The sequence below is a fragment of the Marmota marmota genome, unplaced genomic scaffold, assembly GCF_001458135.2.
Source record: "Marmota marmota marmota unplaced genomic scaffold, marMar, whole genome shotgun sequence".
NCBI classification, from domain to species: domain Eukaryota; kingdom Metazoa; phylum Chordata; class Mammalia; order Rodentia; family Sciuridae; genus Marmota; species Marmota marmota.
Window position 1 is genome coordinate 34,407,893 of NW_025999842.1, and position 19,446 is coordinate 34,427,338.

Sequence of the window (19,446 nt, forward strand, 5' to 3'; positions counted from 1 at the left end):
GGAGGATGGGAAAGGCAGCGGAGCACAACAGACACTAGTATGGCAATATGTAAATCAATGGATGTGTAACTGATGTGATTCTGCAATCTGTGTATGGGGTGAAGGTGGGAGTTCATAACCCACTTGAATCAAAGTGTGGAATATGATATGTCAAGAAATTTGTAATGTTTTGAACAACCCACAATAAAAAATTTAAAAAAAATAAAATAAATAAATAAATAAATCAGATAGGAGGAGAAAAGTCACAAATAAAATATATTTATACATTCAAAAAAAAAAAAGACAGCAACTTCACTGACCTCTATAGGACTTATCAATAAAATTTCTACTTATTTAATATCTGAAATTGACTTTTATAGTTACATTCAAAGTGAAATAATATGCATCACTTCTTTGTTGCTCTTGCCCTCAAATAGCTCAAAAATGTTTTAATAAAACTAAGTACACATAACAAGAAGTCCTTTCCTTAATGCATCAATATTAGGGGTTCAGAGACAAGCAAAAAGGGGAAGGTGGGGGGATGATAAAGAATAAGTCCTATAAAGAATACTATGGATTCCTTGTGGATTTCTCCATAAGTCAGTGCCCTGGGGGGGGAAGGTATTTTGCCTGTGCATGTGAGTATATACAGACAAACACAAATATGTGTACTGCATAATAAAATGTTTATTTAATTTTATAGAGTATTTAAGACATTTGAAATATAACTTATTAGTAGCAATGATAAGAAAAGCCTCCATATACCATAACTCACAAAAAGTCACTTGCAATTATAGTCAATGATATTTGCAATTAAGCTGAACACAACTAAATTATGACTTTAATTAAAAGGCATTTTCTAAGATGGCACCAACATGTTTAAAATTTAATACATTTTATATGAGATACCAGAGTTATCAACATAAAATTCCCTTTCTGCAGCATGTGCACTTTTTAAAAAGCAAAACATCTTTAACCAACATCAAAATCCTCCCAGAGTCCACAGAAGTTTCATTACATAATAAATCCAAGAGGCAATTTTTTTTCCAGTCATTTAATACTTGGCCCTACTCAGGATAAAGAATTATATTTACATTCATGGCTAAACCAGAACAGGATACTGAGAAACGCTAGTGGTCACAAGGTTCACATCAATTTTCAATGAAGAATGAATGGATGGTTCAGAAGACTGACAAGGAAACCCTGAACTTTTGCCACTGGGCCAAACTTAGTTTAGAATGAGTCAGCAGATCTGGAAGATCTGGGAGCAATTATGGTAGCTGAGTAGCCTCTGTAAAGTGACTTTCAGTCTGAACTCCGGCGCCTGGCAGAGAGATAGAGGGTAACACTAACAAGTGATATCCTTTTCCAATTTGTCTCTTCTATAAAAGTCTTATTACCTGGAAAAAACTAACCTGTCAAGGTGTGAAATTGTCTTTCTAACATAAGTCTGAAACACAACAGATAGGAGAATTATTTGTGATCTTACACAGCCCAGACTTCAGAGGTTTTTAAAAAGTGAGAGTGGCCTTGCTTAGCTTTTTTCCTAGTAGACCATAGTATGAAGAGGTAAGCATTAGAGGGTCTACTATCTTCACAGAATTAGTAGAAACTATAGAGATAGAAACATGCATGCAACAGAAGCAATGAAAATGTTTATTCTGCTCAAGGAGTTTACAGTCTAGTTTGAAAGGCACATTGTTACCCATAGTGAAAGAGTTGCTCATAAATAAGTGAATCTTTCAATGTGTAAGTTCAAAATGAAGTATACTCACAAGGTCAATGGTTAACATGAGAACATTTCCTAAGGAAGCTGCTGTTGCTCTCATAACTTTGTGTGTGCATGTATGCAAGTGTGTGTGTGTGTGTGTGTGTGTGTGTGTGTGTGTAATGAGGGATTGAACTCAGGGGCACTCTGAAACATACCCCCAGCCCTTTTTATTTTATTTTGAGACAGAGTCTCACCAAGTTGTTCAGGCTGGCCTCCAACTTGGGATCCTACTGTCTCAGTCTTCTGAGTCATTGGCATGCACCACCATGAGTGACTTGTTCTCATTATTTTTGGATTGCCTTCAGAATTAACTTATAAGTCATGCAGAAATAATAACATTTATACATCTATGGTATCATTCAGGTTATTCATCCATATTATTCAGAAAGTTGCTTCAGATAATTCTGGTCATTTCACAGTACCAATGTTCCCCTTAATAAACACGTAATTTCCCCATCGTAGGAATATTACATACTACATCAAGAGCTATTCTTTCTTTTTTTTTTTTTTTAGGAGCATAATGACCAGCCTATAAATTTATTTGTCCCTCTCCAGTACTCTAGAACTTTTCTGGGATGTATCAAAGCAGGAATGAGACTTAGGGGAAAAAAAAACAACACATTAATCTCATGGAGGTAGAGGCTAACATTTGATTGATCATGATCCTTTGGCTGGATTACACAGTCCACTTGGTTTTAGTCAGCTTTTTTGCCATTGTGATTAAAAAAGACTTGACAAGAGCAATTACAGGAGGAAAATTTCATTTTGAGGCTCATGGTTTCAGAGGTATCAGTCCATAGATGACTAACTCTATTCCTTAGGACTTGAGAGGAGGCAGAACATCATGGAGGATGACACCAGGAAGCAAAGAGAGCACTCTGCCATCACCAGAAACAAAATATATACCCCAAAGGCACACCCCACAATAATCCACCTCCTCACGCCACACCCAACTTGCCTACAGTTACCACCAAGGTATTCCATATCAGGGGATTAATTTAATGATTAAGTTGAAGATGTTATGTAAGACAATGCAAGAAAGTGCAGAGATGAAATGATCAGGTTATAACATCTTCAAGAGCCATTCTTTGTATGAAGACAATTCTACCATTTGTGCAATACTTTGAGCAACAGTGATCAATTACATTGGAGAGTAAAACATTCATTTGGTCCTAAAAATTGTAGAATATAATTCTAGAATATTTACTTTAAGATAAAATTATGTCACAAGAAAGCATGTCTTACATCCTCTAGAAAAGACTTCACAGTAACCATAAACTTATTACAAAACTCTGGCATATTCTATGGGACCTATATGTTCACTGTAATGAAATTCAAATTCAGGAAATGCTATCCTCAAAATCAGTAGGAACAACTCTGAACCTGGTTTAAGGACTGCCTGGTTAGTCTTGGCTCAATTAACCTCAGTTAAAGTTTTAAAAATAAATAAACAAGAAACAGCTCACAAAAGAATGTGAACTACTACTACAATGTCCACTCACAAGTACATCAAACAACTCTGAGGCTCTTTGCCCTGGTTCTCCCTTCTCTCTCCCTACAAATTACATCCTCCTACAGACTTCATTTGGCTGAAGCTACCACGGCCCCCCAACTCAAGTCAGAAGTCTGACAGCCAATTTTCACCCTCCTTTACTTTACTCTATTTCTGATCAACCACCAATTCCCATGGGTTCTATCTTCTAGATATCTCTCACCTCTATTCCCTTCTCTTCATTTCTCATAACTTGATCCTTACTCAGGCCGACATCTGTGCAGACAAGTAGGACTTTAAGAAAATCCTAGGAGCTCTTTCTGGATTGCAATGCAAAGGGTCCACTGAGCGTGAATACCATCACCCCCACCCAGCAAAAAAGGTTGCACCTAAACTCAGCTCCTACTGGCCCCCCAGTTGCTTCTCCTGAGAAAGACAAGCTGCAGTTTCCCACATTACCTGAAGTCCATAAGTTCTAGGCTTTCCAAATAACCCTGCAAATGCCTGACATTACAATGAGACTGCTAAACCCAAAGTAGTCTTCTTATCCCTAGTCCTAGGATCGCTCTCACACTTGCCCCATGAAGAAGGAGAAGGAGAAGGAGAAGGAGAAGGAGAAGGAGAAGGAGAAGGAGAAGGAGAAGAAGAAGGAGGAGGAGGAGGAGGAGGAGGAGGCCATAGAATGACCATATTGCTTTGATGGGGGACACTGTGCTGGAACAGGGACTTAATGTGCAACCCACCAATTTGGGTTCCAAAATGCTTTTCTGCAGAAAAATGATGGACTCTGCCTCTCACCTGATGGACCCTGCCTTTCACCTGTGACTTCAGAGAGCAGCAAGGGATGCCCCTGTCTTTGCTCTTCTCACATCTCCCCAGACTTCTGTTTATAAATTTCTCATCCATACTTCACATTAAAGGCAACTACCTAAAACAGATCAGATCAATTACTTCCTGCCTAAGACTTTCCTTTGTAGAACAAAGCCCAAATTTCTCAGTATGGTGAACAAAGTCCTCAACCTTCTAACTCCAACTTTCCCCACTCATTTTCTGCCCCTCCATCCACAGAGACACACAGACACACACACTTCACATACACACATCCTTCCACTATCCTACACCTTTCCCACCACTGCACAAAACACAAAATGTACTCAGAGGTCTGTGTACTTGTCGTTGACAAAAATAATCACACTGCCACCTTGTAACACAAATTGACAGAGAACACAAATGCTCCCTCCCCCAGGAAGCCCTCCCCAATCTTCTTGGGAGGCTTGGCCCCTGCCCCTCTTCTCTCTCAAGACTACTGTATTATATCTAGACTTAATCCAGAGACTGTTCCCTTCTGAGCTTTGCTTCCCTTCACCTAGCAGAGAGCCTAGCACATAATGGGCACTCTGAATATTTGTTGAAGAAATAAACTAATGTATAAATAAACAAGCTCATCACCAGGAGGCATTGTCAATGAGCCCTTTTGTCTGTCTTCAATGAAGTCACTTTTTCAGCCACCTGCAAGCTGCTATTATTTGTTCTTTAAAGTGTTTCACCAAGGATGAATCTGGAAGTCTCTTTCCTACTCTGTAAGATTTTTGTTGTTGGTGTTTGTTTGTTTGTTGTTGTTGTTGTTGTTGTTTTGGTGGTGATGATGAGTGAACCCAGGACTGCGGGTATATTAGGCAAGCACTCTACCAACTGAGCTATTTCCCCTTCCTTCTCTGTAAGTTTTATATGTAAATCATCTAAAGCAAAATTATAATGTGCAATGAGTTTTGAAAAACTCTCGACAGCTCAATTTTAGCCCTCAATTTGCACGTTCCTTAAAATTTACTTTAAACAATAGTATCAACGCTTTATAGGACACCAAATATTAAATTAATATTAATGGTAATAACAATAATAATTTCCTTTTTGTTTTTTCTCTATTTTCCATATTTTTATTAGTGCATTATAGTTGTACATAATGGTGTAATAATTTCCTTTTAAGTAATTGACTGATGTCAAGAAGTAGCCAAACCAGTGACATGCAGTCAGAAATTTATATTTTTCATCAGAAAAACAATTCACTACCAATGACAAATAACAGTAGGGCCACTAAAACTACCTGTCATGCATCTAATGAAGACAGATTCTCTGGCTACCACATATAATATGTAATATCCAAAAGCACTGCTGTAATTCACAGCTAATTAGTGTCTTGCAGTTATGAGAGGTGTCATGGCCTAACTCTCTTTTCCGATCTACTCAGACCTCACAAGAGCCGACAGTCACGCAAGGACCACAACAACCCAATTAGCACCCACCCCAACCTTGGGCTGCTGCTTCTCAGAGCCACCCCAGCATCAATAAATCATGCTCTCTCATGAAGCTCTTCCCTGACAGCTGCAAGCCAGTGCTGCCCAAGGAATAAGACAATACTTCCAAGGAAAACTCATGTGGGAAAGATGGAGATAGAAAAGGGATATTATTTGCCTGCCTTTACCTGCACAGCAGTCAGCAAAATTGAAGACCATCAATTCTGACTGATTAAGGAGACAACTGCACTAAGAAATAAATCCATGAGCGGTACATCTGAAGATTTTTAGTGATAATCAACAGTCAGCAATTGGATTGTTTGTTTATTTAATGTGGATATACTGAAGACCTTTTTCTTTCCATTTCCCCCCCCCCACATAGCCTTCCCTCTGGCTAATAAGAAAATTTTCCTTTCAGTAGAACATAATAGGATGCATTTACTTTATCTCCTAGTGAATACACGGCAAAAGATAATTTGTTTGAAAGACTCTAAATTGTTTGACTTCATTGAAAAAGAATCTATAATGATATGCTGGTCTCTGAGCAAGGCCTACAAAGCTTCCTAAATCCATAAGCAAGCTCTAGAGTATTCACAGCACACAACAGCCAATATCCTCGTAATTTTGTTCTAAGCCTGTAAATCTGTTTTGCTCCATAATATTCTTTTTAGAGAATGTTCTGAGCCATTGCTATAGCCTAAATGTTATTCAAAGATAAAATCACGTAATTCAGCTGTTGCTGTTATTTTTCTCATGGAGATATTAGTCTTCTGTATTTTTAATGCTGATCTGAAACATTTCACCTAGCCGTAAATGACTACTGCCTAATTTAATATATAAATATTGTCAAACTCAAATAAACTAACATGAATGCATTTAAACAAGGAATTCTCATGTATCTCTTCTTATTAAGCATAGAGACTTCAAAAAGATTCAGTTTTCTTCATCCATACATAGTATGCTCATGAAAATACTTAAATATTCAAGTATTTATCTACAAGAATCTTCACTATATCATATTTTATAATAGCAAAATCACTGAAAATAACAAAATGTGCAAAACTTGAAATAGGTCAAATAAAATGATCGTATGCTTATACAGTGGAATGTTATGTAGCTTTTAAAAAAATATTAAAAGGCATGCAAAAATGGTCACAGGATACTGCAAAACAGAATTTAAAATGGAGCCTGGATCCACATTACACATGCACACAAAATTGTGTATATACATATGCTTATATATGCACATAGACATACATATACATAGATAGACTTTTCCATATTTACAAGATGGTCTCAATTTTGTTTCCTGTGTATGAAGGTGTGAGTGTATATGATGCAGATGGAGTGTAGAAAAAAAGGTTGACAGAAAAAATATTTCAAACACAAAATTTATTTTCAGAAAGTGATATGTTAGATAATTCTTATTTGAGTTGTTTCTGTTTATATAAATTTTTAATTTTTTTTATAATCAGAACAATGTTATATAAAATATTCATGTCACCTGAATTTGTACAGGTATACATTAGTGTGAAGTCCCAACCAGGTAGGGTATTATTCTGAGCTCATAATGAAGTATTTTGATTACTGCCCTGGGTATAAGCAACTTTTAAAAGGTTAGGGACATGTTAAACTTGGACACATTTCAAGAATGATAATCAGAACAGCGTTATCTAACCTCTCATCCATGAAGGTAGGAGTTGAGTCAAATCCACATGATTTTGAAAAATCATATAGATTTAGTATCAGAATAGGCAAAAGGACCCTCTGCAAAATCTGACTCAATAATACCATTCTTGATTTTCTCCAGCTCCAACCCACCTGCTCTAATATTTGGGACCACCAGGTAAGCAGAAAGGTAACAGATGCCAAAAACACATTTCATGACCAGAGTACAGGTTCAAAGTTCCCAACACATGGGGGCTCAGGACCTGCTTCACTGTGATACCATGAAGCTGTCCTGACTCCTAGCTCTGAGCCAGGCAGACACAGTGAGGTATGGGACATCACATGTACTAAGCACTTACTCCAGGTCCGAAGGAATGAAAGGAAGCAAAGTCTCTTCCTCTACAAGGTTTACATGTAGTCAGGAAAATTGAATAAGAGGACAATAACACAAAGGACAGGCTTTTTTCCACTGGAGATCAGGATAAGGCAAGAGGAGAGAAATTTTGATATTTAGAGCTGAAGTAGTGTAGAGACTTTAAGAAAAGGCCATTCTGCAACACTGCAACATAAACCTTTAAAGATATTTGAAAGCAAAGACCTGCATGTATCACCTGAACTCTCAAAAGTTCTTTCTCAGGTCTCCTAAGCTTCTGTATTTTCTAGGGTGGAGAAACATGTACTTGACCTTCAGCTGGAAAACTACATTTGATGACATCATACATATCATGAGTTAATTAAATGCATTTGCATTCAGCATTTCAATTCACTTCCTATTTACCAGGCAAAGACAGGTAAAATGCAAATGCATACATATGTGTGTGTTTGTATGTGTTATAATATGTTAAAATTTATACATTACATATACATTATAATGCATATATTATATGTGTGCATATGTGCATATATTCAATTATATCATGGCCAAATTAAATTTGAAGACAGTATAGTTTTGTTTCTTGCTTATCATTTCCCTAAAAGGATCCTAGATAATGCTGAAGTGAAAAAACACAGCCAGATTCATGTGCTTACACTTTCATATCTAGAGTACATATATTTGAAACTGTTTATAGAGACTACTAGCCATAGGAAAATTTTTGTGTTAATTTTTATATTACTCCTGAGTAGTTCTGTAGATTTAATTTTGGAGTTATTATGAAGAAAACAAAAGAAGGCAAGTTTAACATGTCCATATCCACACAGCAGGTTCATGAGTGCAGACTCTCAAATTTATATTCCAACTCCACAAAATAATGTCCATACCTGAAAGGGAGAAATCTCCTTTCTGGCTTTCACTCTCTCTGATGAGAAAAGCACCCGTCTGATTTTCTGAATATAATAGTTGCTTTTCTGCATCTGCTCTTTTAATTGCTCCAAAGAACCACCTAAAAAGAGAGAGATGTAAAACCTTAATTAAACATCAACATTCAGTTTTAAAAGCAAGAAACTTAGCAAGAAAGTGTCCTAACATCAGAAACATCTGACACACTAAATAAATTGTTACAAATATAAATAGTGACTTTTGCACTTGAATGATTTTTCAGGACGTCCATAAAAATAAATTATGAAGCAGAAACTTGGGGGATGCCTGCTCCACACCCCTCCTCATCCCTACAATCTGAGATCTTGTTCCCTCTTTCTATCAAAGCCAAAGCCCCTCTATAGTCCTTGTCATGTAAGCCAACATGATCCAGTCTATAAAATTACTCATCATCACTATCCAAATGTCCACTGCTTACCTAATACCACCTAGATGTTAGGAGGCAAATATTTCAATTAATATTGCAGTGTGAGGGATTAAAAGTATACTTCCCCCAAACATTAATTCCTTTCTTTTCCCATCTCCATTGGGGCCCAACCCCACTAAAATATATGTAAGAGGAATTTATTAATACAAAGGAAACTTTAGTCAATGAAGAGATTATATGAAAAAGCTACTTCTGGCTGAGAAGTACCTTCTTGGTGCCACCTCACCCTTTGTCTTTACCCTCTTATCTTTACCCTTTCAGAAATATAAGAGTTAGATGCAGAGATTCTATTTCAAGCTTTGACTCATGAATGAATCCATTGGCAAGCAGTCACATGCCATGCCTAAATCAAAAAGAGGGGAAAGTGCAATCCACCATTTACCAGAAGACAGAGAACTGGAAACACTGGGGGGAACTAAACTAATGGATGCCACACTGATTCAGTGTCAGCACCAAATTAACAGTCATAGACTATTATTGGTCCAACAGAAACAATGAAAAACATGGAAAAGTTCCAAAGTAGCAGGTCACAAATTCATAGAAAATACAAATGCCTGTTTCCTACTATTTCAGAAATAAGTCAAGGGAATACTATAACATAATAAAAACTCAAACTGACCCAACATATAGAACAGTGATGAAAGGACAAATTATTCAATAAATGATGCTGATATCATTAATAATCCATAGAGAAATATAGATGCTACCAACAGCTTATACAATAATTTCACATAAGGATCTAATATAAAAGACAAACTTTAAAACTTTCTAAGGACATTGGACTAGAGCAAAAAGAAAAAGATATACAAACCTTAAAGGAATAGATTAATAATATTTATTGCATCACAATTTAAAACTCCCTCACCAACAAGATTACTATGGAATAAGATTAAAATACAAGTCACAAACTTGGAGAAAATTTTTCAAAGTATGTAACAAAAATAAGATTAATATTCAGATTATATTGAGATCTAAAACAAAAGACAAAACAGTAGAAAAAAATGGCAAAGTACATAATTGGATAGTTCACAGAAATGGGAAACCCAAATAATTAATAAAAATGAAGAAGCACAGTCTTTATCTATGCTAATTAAATATTACATATAAAAACCACAATGAAAAACAATTTCACACTTTTCATGCTGACCAAAATTTAAAATTCTCACATTATCAGATATTGGAGAAAATATGAAATAAGAACTTTATACAGCCAGCAAGTGGAGCATGCCTGTAATCCAAACACAGGAGCCTAAGGCATGAAGATCACAAGTTAGGCCAGCCTCAGCAACATAGGCTCTCAGCAACTCAGCAAGACCCTGTCTCAAAATTTAAAGATAAATAAATAAAAAGGGCTATGGATGTGGTTCAGTCGCAAAGTGCCCCTGAGTTCAATTACCAGTCCAAAAAAAAAAACTTTACACAACACTAGTGACAATATAATTTGGTTCAACAAATTTATAGAGCAATATGGCATTACTCAATTTCACTTCCTGACTTATATGGTAAGTGTACCAAAGGAGAAATATGACAAAAATATTCACTAAAGAACTCAAATATTGAAAAGTTGGACACAATTTTTGTGGTAGAGCGCTTGCCTAGCATGCATGAGGCCCTGGGTTAACTTCCCAGTACCACCAAAAAAAATGAATAAATAAATAAATAATAAATGTTGTTTTCGACATATATAAGCTTAGTTATGGATATTAAGTGTACTTTTACTCAGAAGTTGAAATGCATAAATTGTTCAGAGACAAAAGGAAGTAGAAGAAATTTGCATACCAATATAATATCCTTTGTATAAAGTTTAAGCAAAGACATTTAAAAAAACTATACATGTTTTTATGCATACATGAATGCCTAGTGAAATTTAATAGTTAAAATATTCTTTAAAATCCATTTACAGAAATGACAAAATTTCTTCACACAGTATTTCAAGTGAAGAAGCACCATGGATGAAATACTCCTAATCAGCTCAATGCATTTTCCTCATTCAAAGTGCATTGATTATTCATAAACATTAAAATGCTTGGTCAAAACATAAATATGTAAACCTTTACAAGAATTACAACTTATCTAGAAAATTAAATTCTTTAAATTATAATTTTTATCTCCTATATTTCATTCTCAAGTACAAATATTCCATTATATGTTTATGTATACACATTATATTAGTATTTTAGATAATCAACCTTATAAATGATGTTTCCATTACCCAACATATATATAAGCAAGCAGTTTTTGTAAACCAAATGATTAAAGATTAAGAAATTTTACTATAAAGAAACTCTATAGTAAGTTTTAAAAATCCTGTCTCAATTTTGGATTTTTGTTTAATAGATGGGTATAATTGCTTTATGGATTCAGTACTGAATCTACAGTAATGATGAAATTGATATAAATATTTGACTGGATGCAGGAGGTCACTTTTTTACTTGGCTGAGCTCCTACCAGGAAGAGAATATAAATAATAAATTGTTTTCTGGATGTAGCGGCATCATAATACCATCCTTCATACGCTAAGATGACACACCTGCTATAGATTGCAATCTTTGGAGCATGTGATGCCACAGAGACTAATGAGAAAACAATAGCTAGTTCCACCCTCTGCACTCGTGAAAACTATTCCTTAATTTGAGGTCTGAGCCATTGGCAGGACTGTCATTCTCTTCAGTTCTACCTTTAAGTGTCCCTGCTGGCCCTGTTGTGAAAGGACATGCATACCGGAGGTTTGGTGGCACATCACAGCCATTTTTGACGCCCTCTTTAACCTGCAGTTCTTATAGGGAGTAAAACAATGAGTACTGAGAAGGGATCTAGATATCATATGAGATATAAATTGCACAGGTGAGCCAAACAGAGCAGTGGTCTGTAAAGTAGAGTTTCTAGACCAGAAGCATCAGCATCACACAGAAATTATTAGAAATGGAAATTCACAGGCCTCATTCCAGACCTACTGAACCAAAAACTCTGGAAGTGGGATTCAGCAATTTGGGTTATAACAAGCCTCCCAGGTGGATCTGATGCACATTAAATCTTGAGAACTATTGACCTATAGAAATAGTAAAGAAATTAGATATTTACATAAGACAGATACACACTATTGATATTTCATGAAAATAATCTATTTGCTGTACCATAACAATGCCATGAAGAAGCTATTGATTAATAATAACTAAAAGGATACAATACCTATGATAACTTATATCCCAGGAGAAATAAATGCTTCCATTAGATGAAAACTGAGCAAAAACCCAAGGATGATGGCACATGCCTATAATTCTAATGATTCAGGAGACTGAGGGAGAGTCACAAGTTGAAGGCCAGCAGCCTGGTCAACTTAGTAAGACCTTGTCTCGACATAAAAATAAAAAGGGCTAGGGATGTATAGCTCAATTTTAAAATGCCCTGGGTTTGATTCTCAGTACCACCACACACAAAAAAAAAAGTTAATGCCTATTTGTGGCAAAAGTAATATGTGACTAAAGTCTACATTTTATTTTGCAAACAATCTATCAAGTATCCACTGTGGGTAAAAGGCTACAACATGACAGAGAAAGATCTTTAAGACATCATTAAATGAAAAGAGTACATTGCAGAGCAATCGGAATAATATAGTCCTATTTATATTTTTAAAACCAATCCAAACTTATATGTGCTTCTTCTCTGAGATATGATAAAAGTGATGACAGAGGACTTTCAGTTCTTACTTTGTGCTCTTCTCTATAATTTGAATGTCTACAGTGAGACGTAGTTGTAGATCACATTATAATTTATTTAAATATAAAAAATTAAGTTATTTAACAAACTCTAGGTGTTGTAAAGGTGTGGACCAGAAAGTCTGGCAATTAGAATTGATGGAGACAAGAAAAATCCCAAAGGAACATGAGAACAGGTAAGCATGGTTGAGCAGCGCAATGATGGGAGAGTCCATGTACCGCCAGGGTTCAACTCTGAGTGACTACAGATGGTGTGCCCGTCAACACCTTAGAAAGCAGTGTAGACTAATGGTTAAGAGTGACAGCATCTCACTGGAGATGTTAATTAACCTCCCAACTTCAATTTTCTCATTTGTAGGTGGGAATAACAACCCTCACAGCCTTGTTTTGAGATTAAGAAAAAATCACATCTGTGTAGAGCTTGATATCTGGACACATTTGTTTTCAACCCATTTTAAGAAAACTAATTTAAAGGGTAAATTATAAATTGTTTTAGACCTGATGAATTTGAGCTCATGATTGAACACGAGTGAATATATAAACATGATCTGTAATTATGTTCATAGTTAGTTCATCCCTGCCTATCGTTCCTGATAATCTGCCACCAGGTGGCAGTAGCCCATTTTACTAATTCAAAAAGAGGAAGAGGACCTTAATCTGTATTTTACCAAAATGAATAAAGTGAGCTTTAATTTTTTTTAAAAGTAGCATTACCACTTAAATATCAACATTCAAATAATATAGATATCAACCAAATGTATATTTTTTTCTAATGTCTCCCTAAATAAAACAAGGCAGCTGGTCTTCAACTACCATAGACAAATCTTGAAAATAAAAATAAAAACAAGGTCCTAAAACCTATCCCAGAAAAAAAATAAATATATATTTAAATATATATTTCTCCCAGAAAATGCAAAAAGGAAAGTTTGGGGTCAACTTGGCCTGATGACTGGGGAAAGTAACCTGGGAGGAGATCCCTGTGGTAACTCAGGGCTAAGGGTGTCTTTATTGTTGTCATCATAGCCATGCGTGTAATGACAGCTAAAACCAAATCTTGTTCTCACCAGTGTGGCTTGGGATATTTCCATGGTATTAAACTTGGCAAAATGCCTATAGTTTGCAGTTCACACTCGTAACCACATTCAGTCATTTATCGTATCTAAATGAAAGGCTTGGCTCCAGGTTCCCTTCAGCTATTGTGTTTCAACAACATTGCCAGGAAGGCCTCTGTGAAGTCCCTTCATTTCCATTTGCCCCAAATATAACCTCCATCCAGTTCATCATCACCACATGTATTATGACAATATTCTACAATCTCTTCTCTTTAAAATAAGTTAAAATTAAGAGCTTATATTTATTGATCATGTACCAGGAGCCAGGCAATGTTGTCATAAGTTTTACAGGCATGATCGCAGTCTCCCTTCTCTGCTCATTCCACCACCACTGGGTTTATCTTCTAAAAGTATGAACTGGTACATCTCACCAACATATACATGTAAATAATGTTGATTTTGTTGTTGCACTGTGTTATTTTGATTGCTTTTAGAATAAAACCTATTAAGCTGGAATTGCAGGCTCTCTACCACCTGTACATCACCTGTGCCTTCAACTTTGTCTCTCCTTCATCTGCTCCAGCTAAATTGGTACTGTGACCATAAGTTGTAGTAGAATTACTTACACATGATGCCTGTTCAGAATTCCTACAGTATTCAGTGACTACTACTCTTCTGGTTTGACAAGAAGCAAACACAAACTAGTACCACATATTTTGTTTGTTTATTTTAGATTATTCCTTATGTTCACTTGTGGCCCAAGGACTGAGTCTGGCTTGACTTATTTCTGGCAGGAAGCTTTGGCCTTTGGAGCAGTTAAATACTTGTTGATGAAACCATCAATACATTGTACTCCAGTGAGGGTGTTTTATATAGTCTTTGGGTTTATACTGACCATTGAACTTCAGATAATGCGGTGTTTTCATGTAATCTTTTACTTCTGTTTGCTACACACTTTGCAACAACATAAAGTGCCTTATCTTCTATGGGCCAGTTCCTTCATAGTTGTGGTGTTAATTGGCATTAGAACACAGATTCTGATCTGACTTCTTTCTCTTCTCCCAAAGAGACCATTTGTACATGAAAGTAAAGATCAAAAATTAATCTGACCTCTCTGTCCTTCAAAATACAAGCCTGTCAGGGCTATGCACATGTAAAGAATGTGTGATAAAGTAACAATGTCACTTTAGGTCAGTATCTGAGATAGGACATGCAGTCACACAGAAACCAGGAAGTGCTCTCTTGGATCATTGGATAAAGCTTGTTTTGTTGCTGTTGCTCACCTTGATAGTCACTCTAAAAATAGAATTTTGAAAGAACTACTGTAGGAGAGAGGAAGTAAGGTGAACCAATTTGTGTGTCCCTCACTGGGGGAAGTGACTATTTGCAAAAGAATCTGGTTATACCCTGAACCCATTTCCCTGAGTCTACTTATCAAAAGCACGAATTGCTCACAGGAAAAGTTCACAAAGAATACAACACAGTTCAAACAGGCATTCAATCTCAAAACATGCTGTTGTTTCATAACAGCCCCTATTTATGCAAAAAGAAATGGAAGTCAATAATGATTTCTCTTTTAAAATTATAGTGTGTTTGTGTGTGTGTGTGAGTGTGACAATCATCAAGTCTGAAGTAAATTTAACCCATCTACTTTGTTTTCCTATAATATCTGTGCTAATGTTTGTCCCAGAAACTAGATTATGACTTAAAATTATTAACCATTGAATACTTTGTGTCACATCAAAAGAAGATAAATGCAATTGACCTTATATAATGCTTTGAAAAATTCCTTTATGTCACAAAACATTACATATGTTCATTCCTATGATTCTATGAATAAGCTTAGGGTACTCATATTCTTCTTAATGGATAGATGGGGCATTAAATTTCTGAAGTGGCAGTAACAGTTTTCTATTTTTCTATTTCCCCTCCAAAAACAATAATCTTCTCTCATATGAATCATTTTCTTCCTCATTCTGAGAAAAAAAAAATGTACCAGGTATTGAACCCAGGTGTGCTTAACCACTCAACTACATCCCCAGCCTGTTTTTTAGGTTTTATTTGGTTTTTGTTTGTTTGTTGTTTTTAAGACAGGATTTCACTAAGTTGCTGAGACTGGCTGTGAACTTGTAATCCTCCTGCCTCAGCTTCCCAAGCTGCTGGGATTACAGGCACACGCCACCATGTCCAGTGAAAGGAATATTTTAATTTAATTAATAATAAAGTGAATTAATTCACACTGTCATAAATTGTCTTATATCAACTTACTTTATTTAAAGCATGGAGTGTTCCTAAAAGATCTACAAAATAACATTTCTTGGGCATTATCTTCAAGGAATGAAAAATACTAACGTTGAGTTTAGCCAGTTGGTGTATGGACTCACTTAAGATGGGTTATAATGTTAAGCTATGGGCTTAGTAGCCCACTCAGTATTTCTTGGATCCAAATTTTTCTAACAAAGAAAAAAAGAGAACATTGGTCTTCTTTTTTGCCTATACCAGAGATGATATTCAAAATATTTCATGAATGTTACTGCACATACACATGCCATCAGAATAGACATCAGCAAAGCCATAGGTTTACGTCTTAAATTTCAGCAGTGATAACTATCCTATGTACTATGCCATCACTTAGCCTTATGAAATTTTACCATCTCAAATATCATACACATCCTAAAGGTGGCTGAACCTACTTTTGCCTGATATACATTATTACCTGTACAACTAACAATTAAACAGTTTTCTACATGCTTAATATGTTGAAATATGTCATTAACATTGATTTCATGATAATTATATGAAGAAAGGTTGAAGAGGCAAAAGAAGAGCCTATTACCTTTCCTTTGAGACTCTGAAGATTAAAAAAAAAAAAACTACTTTGAGCAATTAATCAAAAAGAAGGGCTGGGGTTGTGGCTCAGTGGAAGGAGCGCTTGCCTAACATGTGTGAGAGGCATTGGGTTCAATCTTTGGCACCACATAAAAATGGATAAATAAAGGTATAAAAAAAAAAAGAAAGTATAGCCAGGCACAGTGGTACACACCTGTAATCCCTTTGGCTCAGGAGGCTGAAGCAGGAGGATTGCAAGCAAGTTCAAAGCCAGCCTCAGAAACCCAGTGAGGCCCTAAGCAACTCAGCAAGAAGACCCTGTCTTTAAATAAAATACAAAAAAGAGCTGGGGATGTGACTCAGTGGTTAAGTACCCTTGGGTTCAATCCCCAGTATTAAAAAAAAAAAGTACAAAAACAAAACAGAGCATGTAATTGTAAGGATGTTCAATTGGAGAAATTAACTGTTAGCTATAACAAGGATGAAACTTCCTAAGGCAAATACACTTTGAATAGGACTTAAAAGAGATGAAGGACAAGCGCATGGGCACACATGGGTGAACCATGATATATCTGTGAGCAGGTTGGTTTTATGGGTAACAGTGGACAGGAAGAAGCAAGAGATTTGTACAGATCTTTGATGTGTACAGGTAATTCATATGGAAACTACTAATTCCATGGAAGAAACAGATCTTCAGCAAAATGTGAAAATATATTATAAGGATCAGATGCTTTTATGAATGTTTAACACAGTAGATAGTTTCAAGTTCTGAGCTCATCAGCAAAATGACAGGAAAACATAGCTTGTTCTTCAAAAATTGATGAACAAATTTAAGTGAGGGTGTGGAATGCAGATCAAGGAAAAATATTTCTTTCGGGAAAGACAAAAAAGGGGAACCATCAGATTCCTGAGTTGAAAAGAAATTTTTATGAGAATTCATAGGAAATTTTGTTTGAATAAGTACATGCATTTTTCTGGAAAAGAATCTGTTATTTCATTAAAATTTCAAAGATGGCCATGACGGCAACTAACCATCTCCTTCCATAAGGCTGACTTTTATTTCCAAATTCACACAAGAACTGGTAACGAAACCATCACCATGGCCTACTGCCACAAAATTCATTCATTATCTTTCATTTAACTCTGAAGTACCTACTATATACTGGGCACAATTATAGTTTGGTAGAATAAAATAGTACAATAAATGGAACAAAAACTCCTGCCTTTGTGGTGCTCATTTACTAATAGAGAAAGACGATGGACAAAATAAATACGTGTATTTGAAGGTAATAAGAGCAAAGGAGTAGAGAGGAAAACAAGCAAAGTAAGAAGGAAGGAGTGCATTTTTAAAATTACTCTTAGTAGGCAGCTGTGTATGGCAGGTGGAATTCCAGAGGGTTTTCCTTTGTGTTCCTAAAGTCAAAGTAATCAAAAGAATAAATAGAGCTATGGAGACAAATTGGATCAACACTTTCACAGCCACAAATGAATGAGGATCATAATCCATTGTAGGACTGAAGCCAATAACCACATTTCTCAACAGCAGCTTAGCTGAGATCTATTAGCATTTCTTTCTAATTAAGAAATAAACAATGCCCATCAACTTTACTCATTTCTATCACAGATGTGTATGGAAATACAAAACAGCAGAAGCTAAATAGACCCTCCAAAGAGTTCCTTGGGAGCTGTGACTCTTTAGCTAAGGAAAAGGGAGGAATCCATTTAATGAAAAATAATCATACACAGAATAGAAATAACATTTTTAATTATAATGAAATATTTAAGGTAGGATTTTTAATCAATAGCTCTTTTTTTTTTAAAGAGAGAGTGAGAGAGAGACAGAGAGAGAGAATTTTTTAATATTTATTTTTTAGTTTTTCGGCAGGCACAACATCTTTGTTTTTGTATGTAGTGCTGAGGATCGAACCCGGGCTGCACGCATGCCAGGCAAGCGCGCTACTGCTTGAGCCATATCCCTAGCCCATCAATAGCTCTTAAATTCATATAAAAGGCAACATGTTGAAATGAAATTGTTTTTCACTTTTGGTAAACATAAAATGCACAGCAGAATCTCTATATTGCCTAATTTTAATTCACATGTTTCACAGAGACAAGCCTGTGTGTGTGTGTGCGTGTGTGTGTGTGTGTGTCTGCAGCTACCATCATGGATGCACAGATGTGTTCTAGTTTCACTGCTCTTTGAGGTTAAAATAAAACAGGTCTCCCTCCCACCCCCAGGCTACCAAGATGTGAGACACAGGATCCACCAAAAGTCAGAGCAGGCTTTCATCTTCTCTCTTTTTAAATAATTTGGTTCTGTGCACACAGGTACTCACTAAACTTGGCTAGCATTAATAATTACCAATTGTAACACCGACATTAATAACTTACAGCTGTTTATAACTATACAAATGCCACTCACTGACTTGAAAATGGCAGACCTGATCATGTCCACAAAGCAGCTTGTTCCTTTCAAAAAGAAAGCCAGAACCAGTGCCAGAAAATACACCTTTTGTTTTTGGTGTCAACAAGCTATTTGTCAGGAAACAAAGGGAAGGCTCAGCCAGAAGCATAGATTCTTCTGAAATTTGAAAATTAGATTCCTGATTGCTTTTGCATAGAATTATAGAAAAAGACAGTCAGTTGCAGGTAAACAACAGCCTCACTCCCTGGAATTTAGGGGAATGGCATTCAGAATTGTCTACCTTGTCCCCAGTCCCCAGCTCTGCCAGGGCTACCTAAGGATTAACTTTTTTGAGAACTCAGTTCTCATACTCCAGTTTCTGAGAAATGTCCCAAGTAAAGTGTGTGTACAAGGTAAATACTACAAGAAGGGCTGAAGTAGAGCTCAGGGTACTACAGGTTCCCCGCACAGCAGGGAATTCTGAGGCACAGTACCCAGG

General features: G+C 36.0%; 1 protein-coding gene across 1 annotated transcript in view; it reads right to left on the reverse strand.

Annotated features, from left to right (window-relative positions):
• The window catches only part of Frk (fyn related Src family tyrosine kinase), a 98,477-nt gene that overhangs the window by 40,476 nt on the left and 38,555 nt on the right, over positions 1-19,446 (reverse strand). Inside the window, exon 3 of the mRNA XM_015500387.2 lies at positions 8,462-8,583. Within this exon, the coding sequence (XP_015355873.1) occupies positions 8,462-8,583 (122 nt within the window). The remainder of the gene's footprint in view (positions 1-8,461; positions 8,584-19,446) is intronic.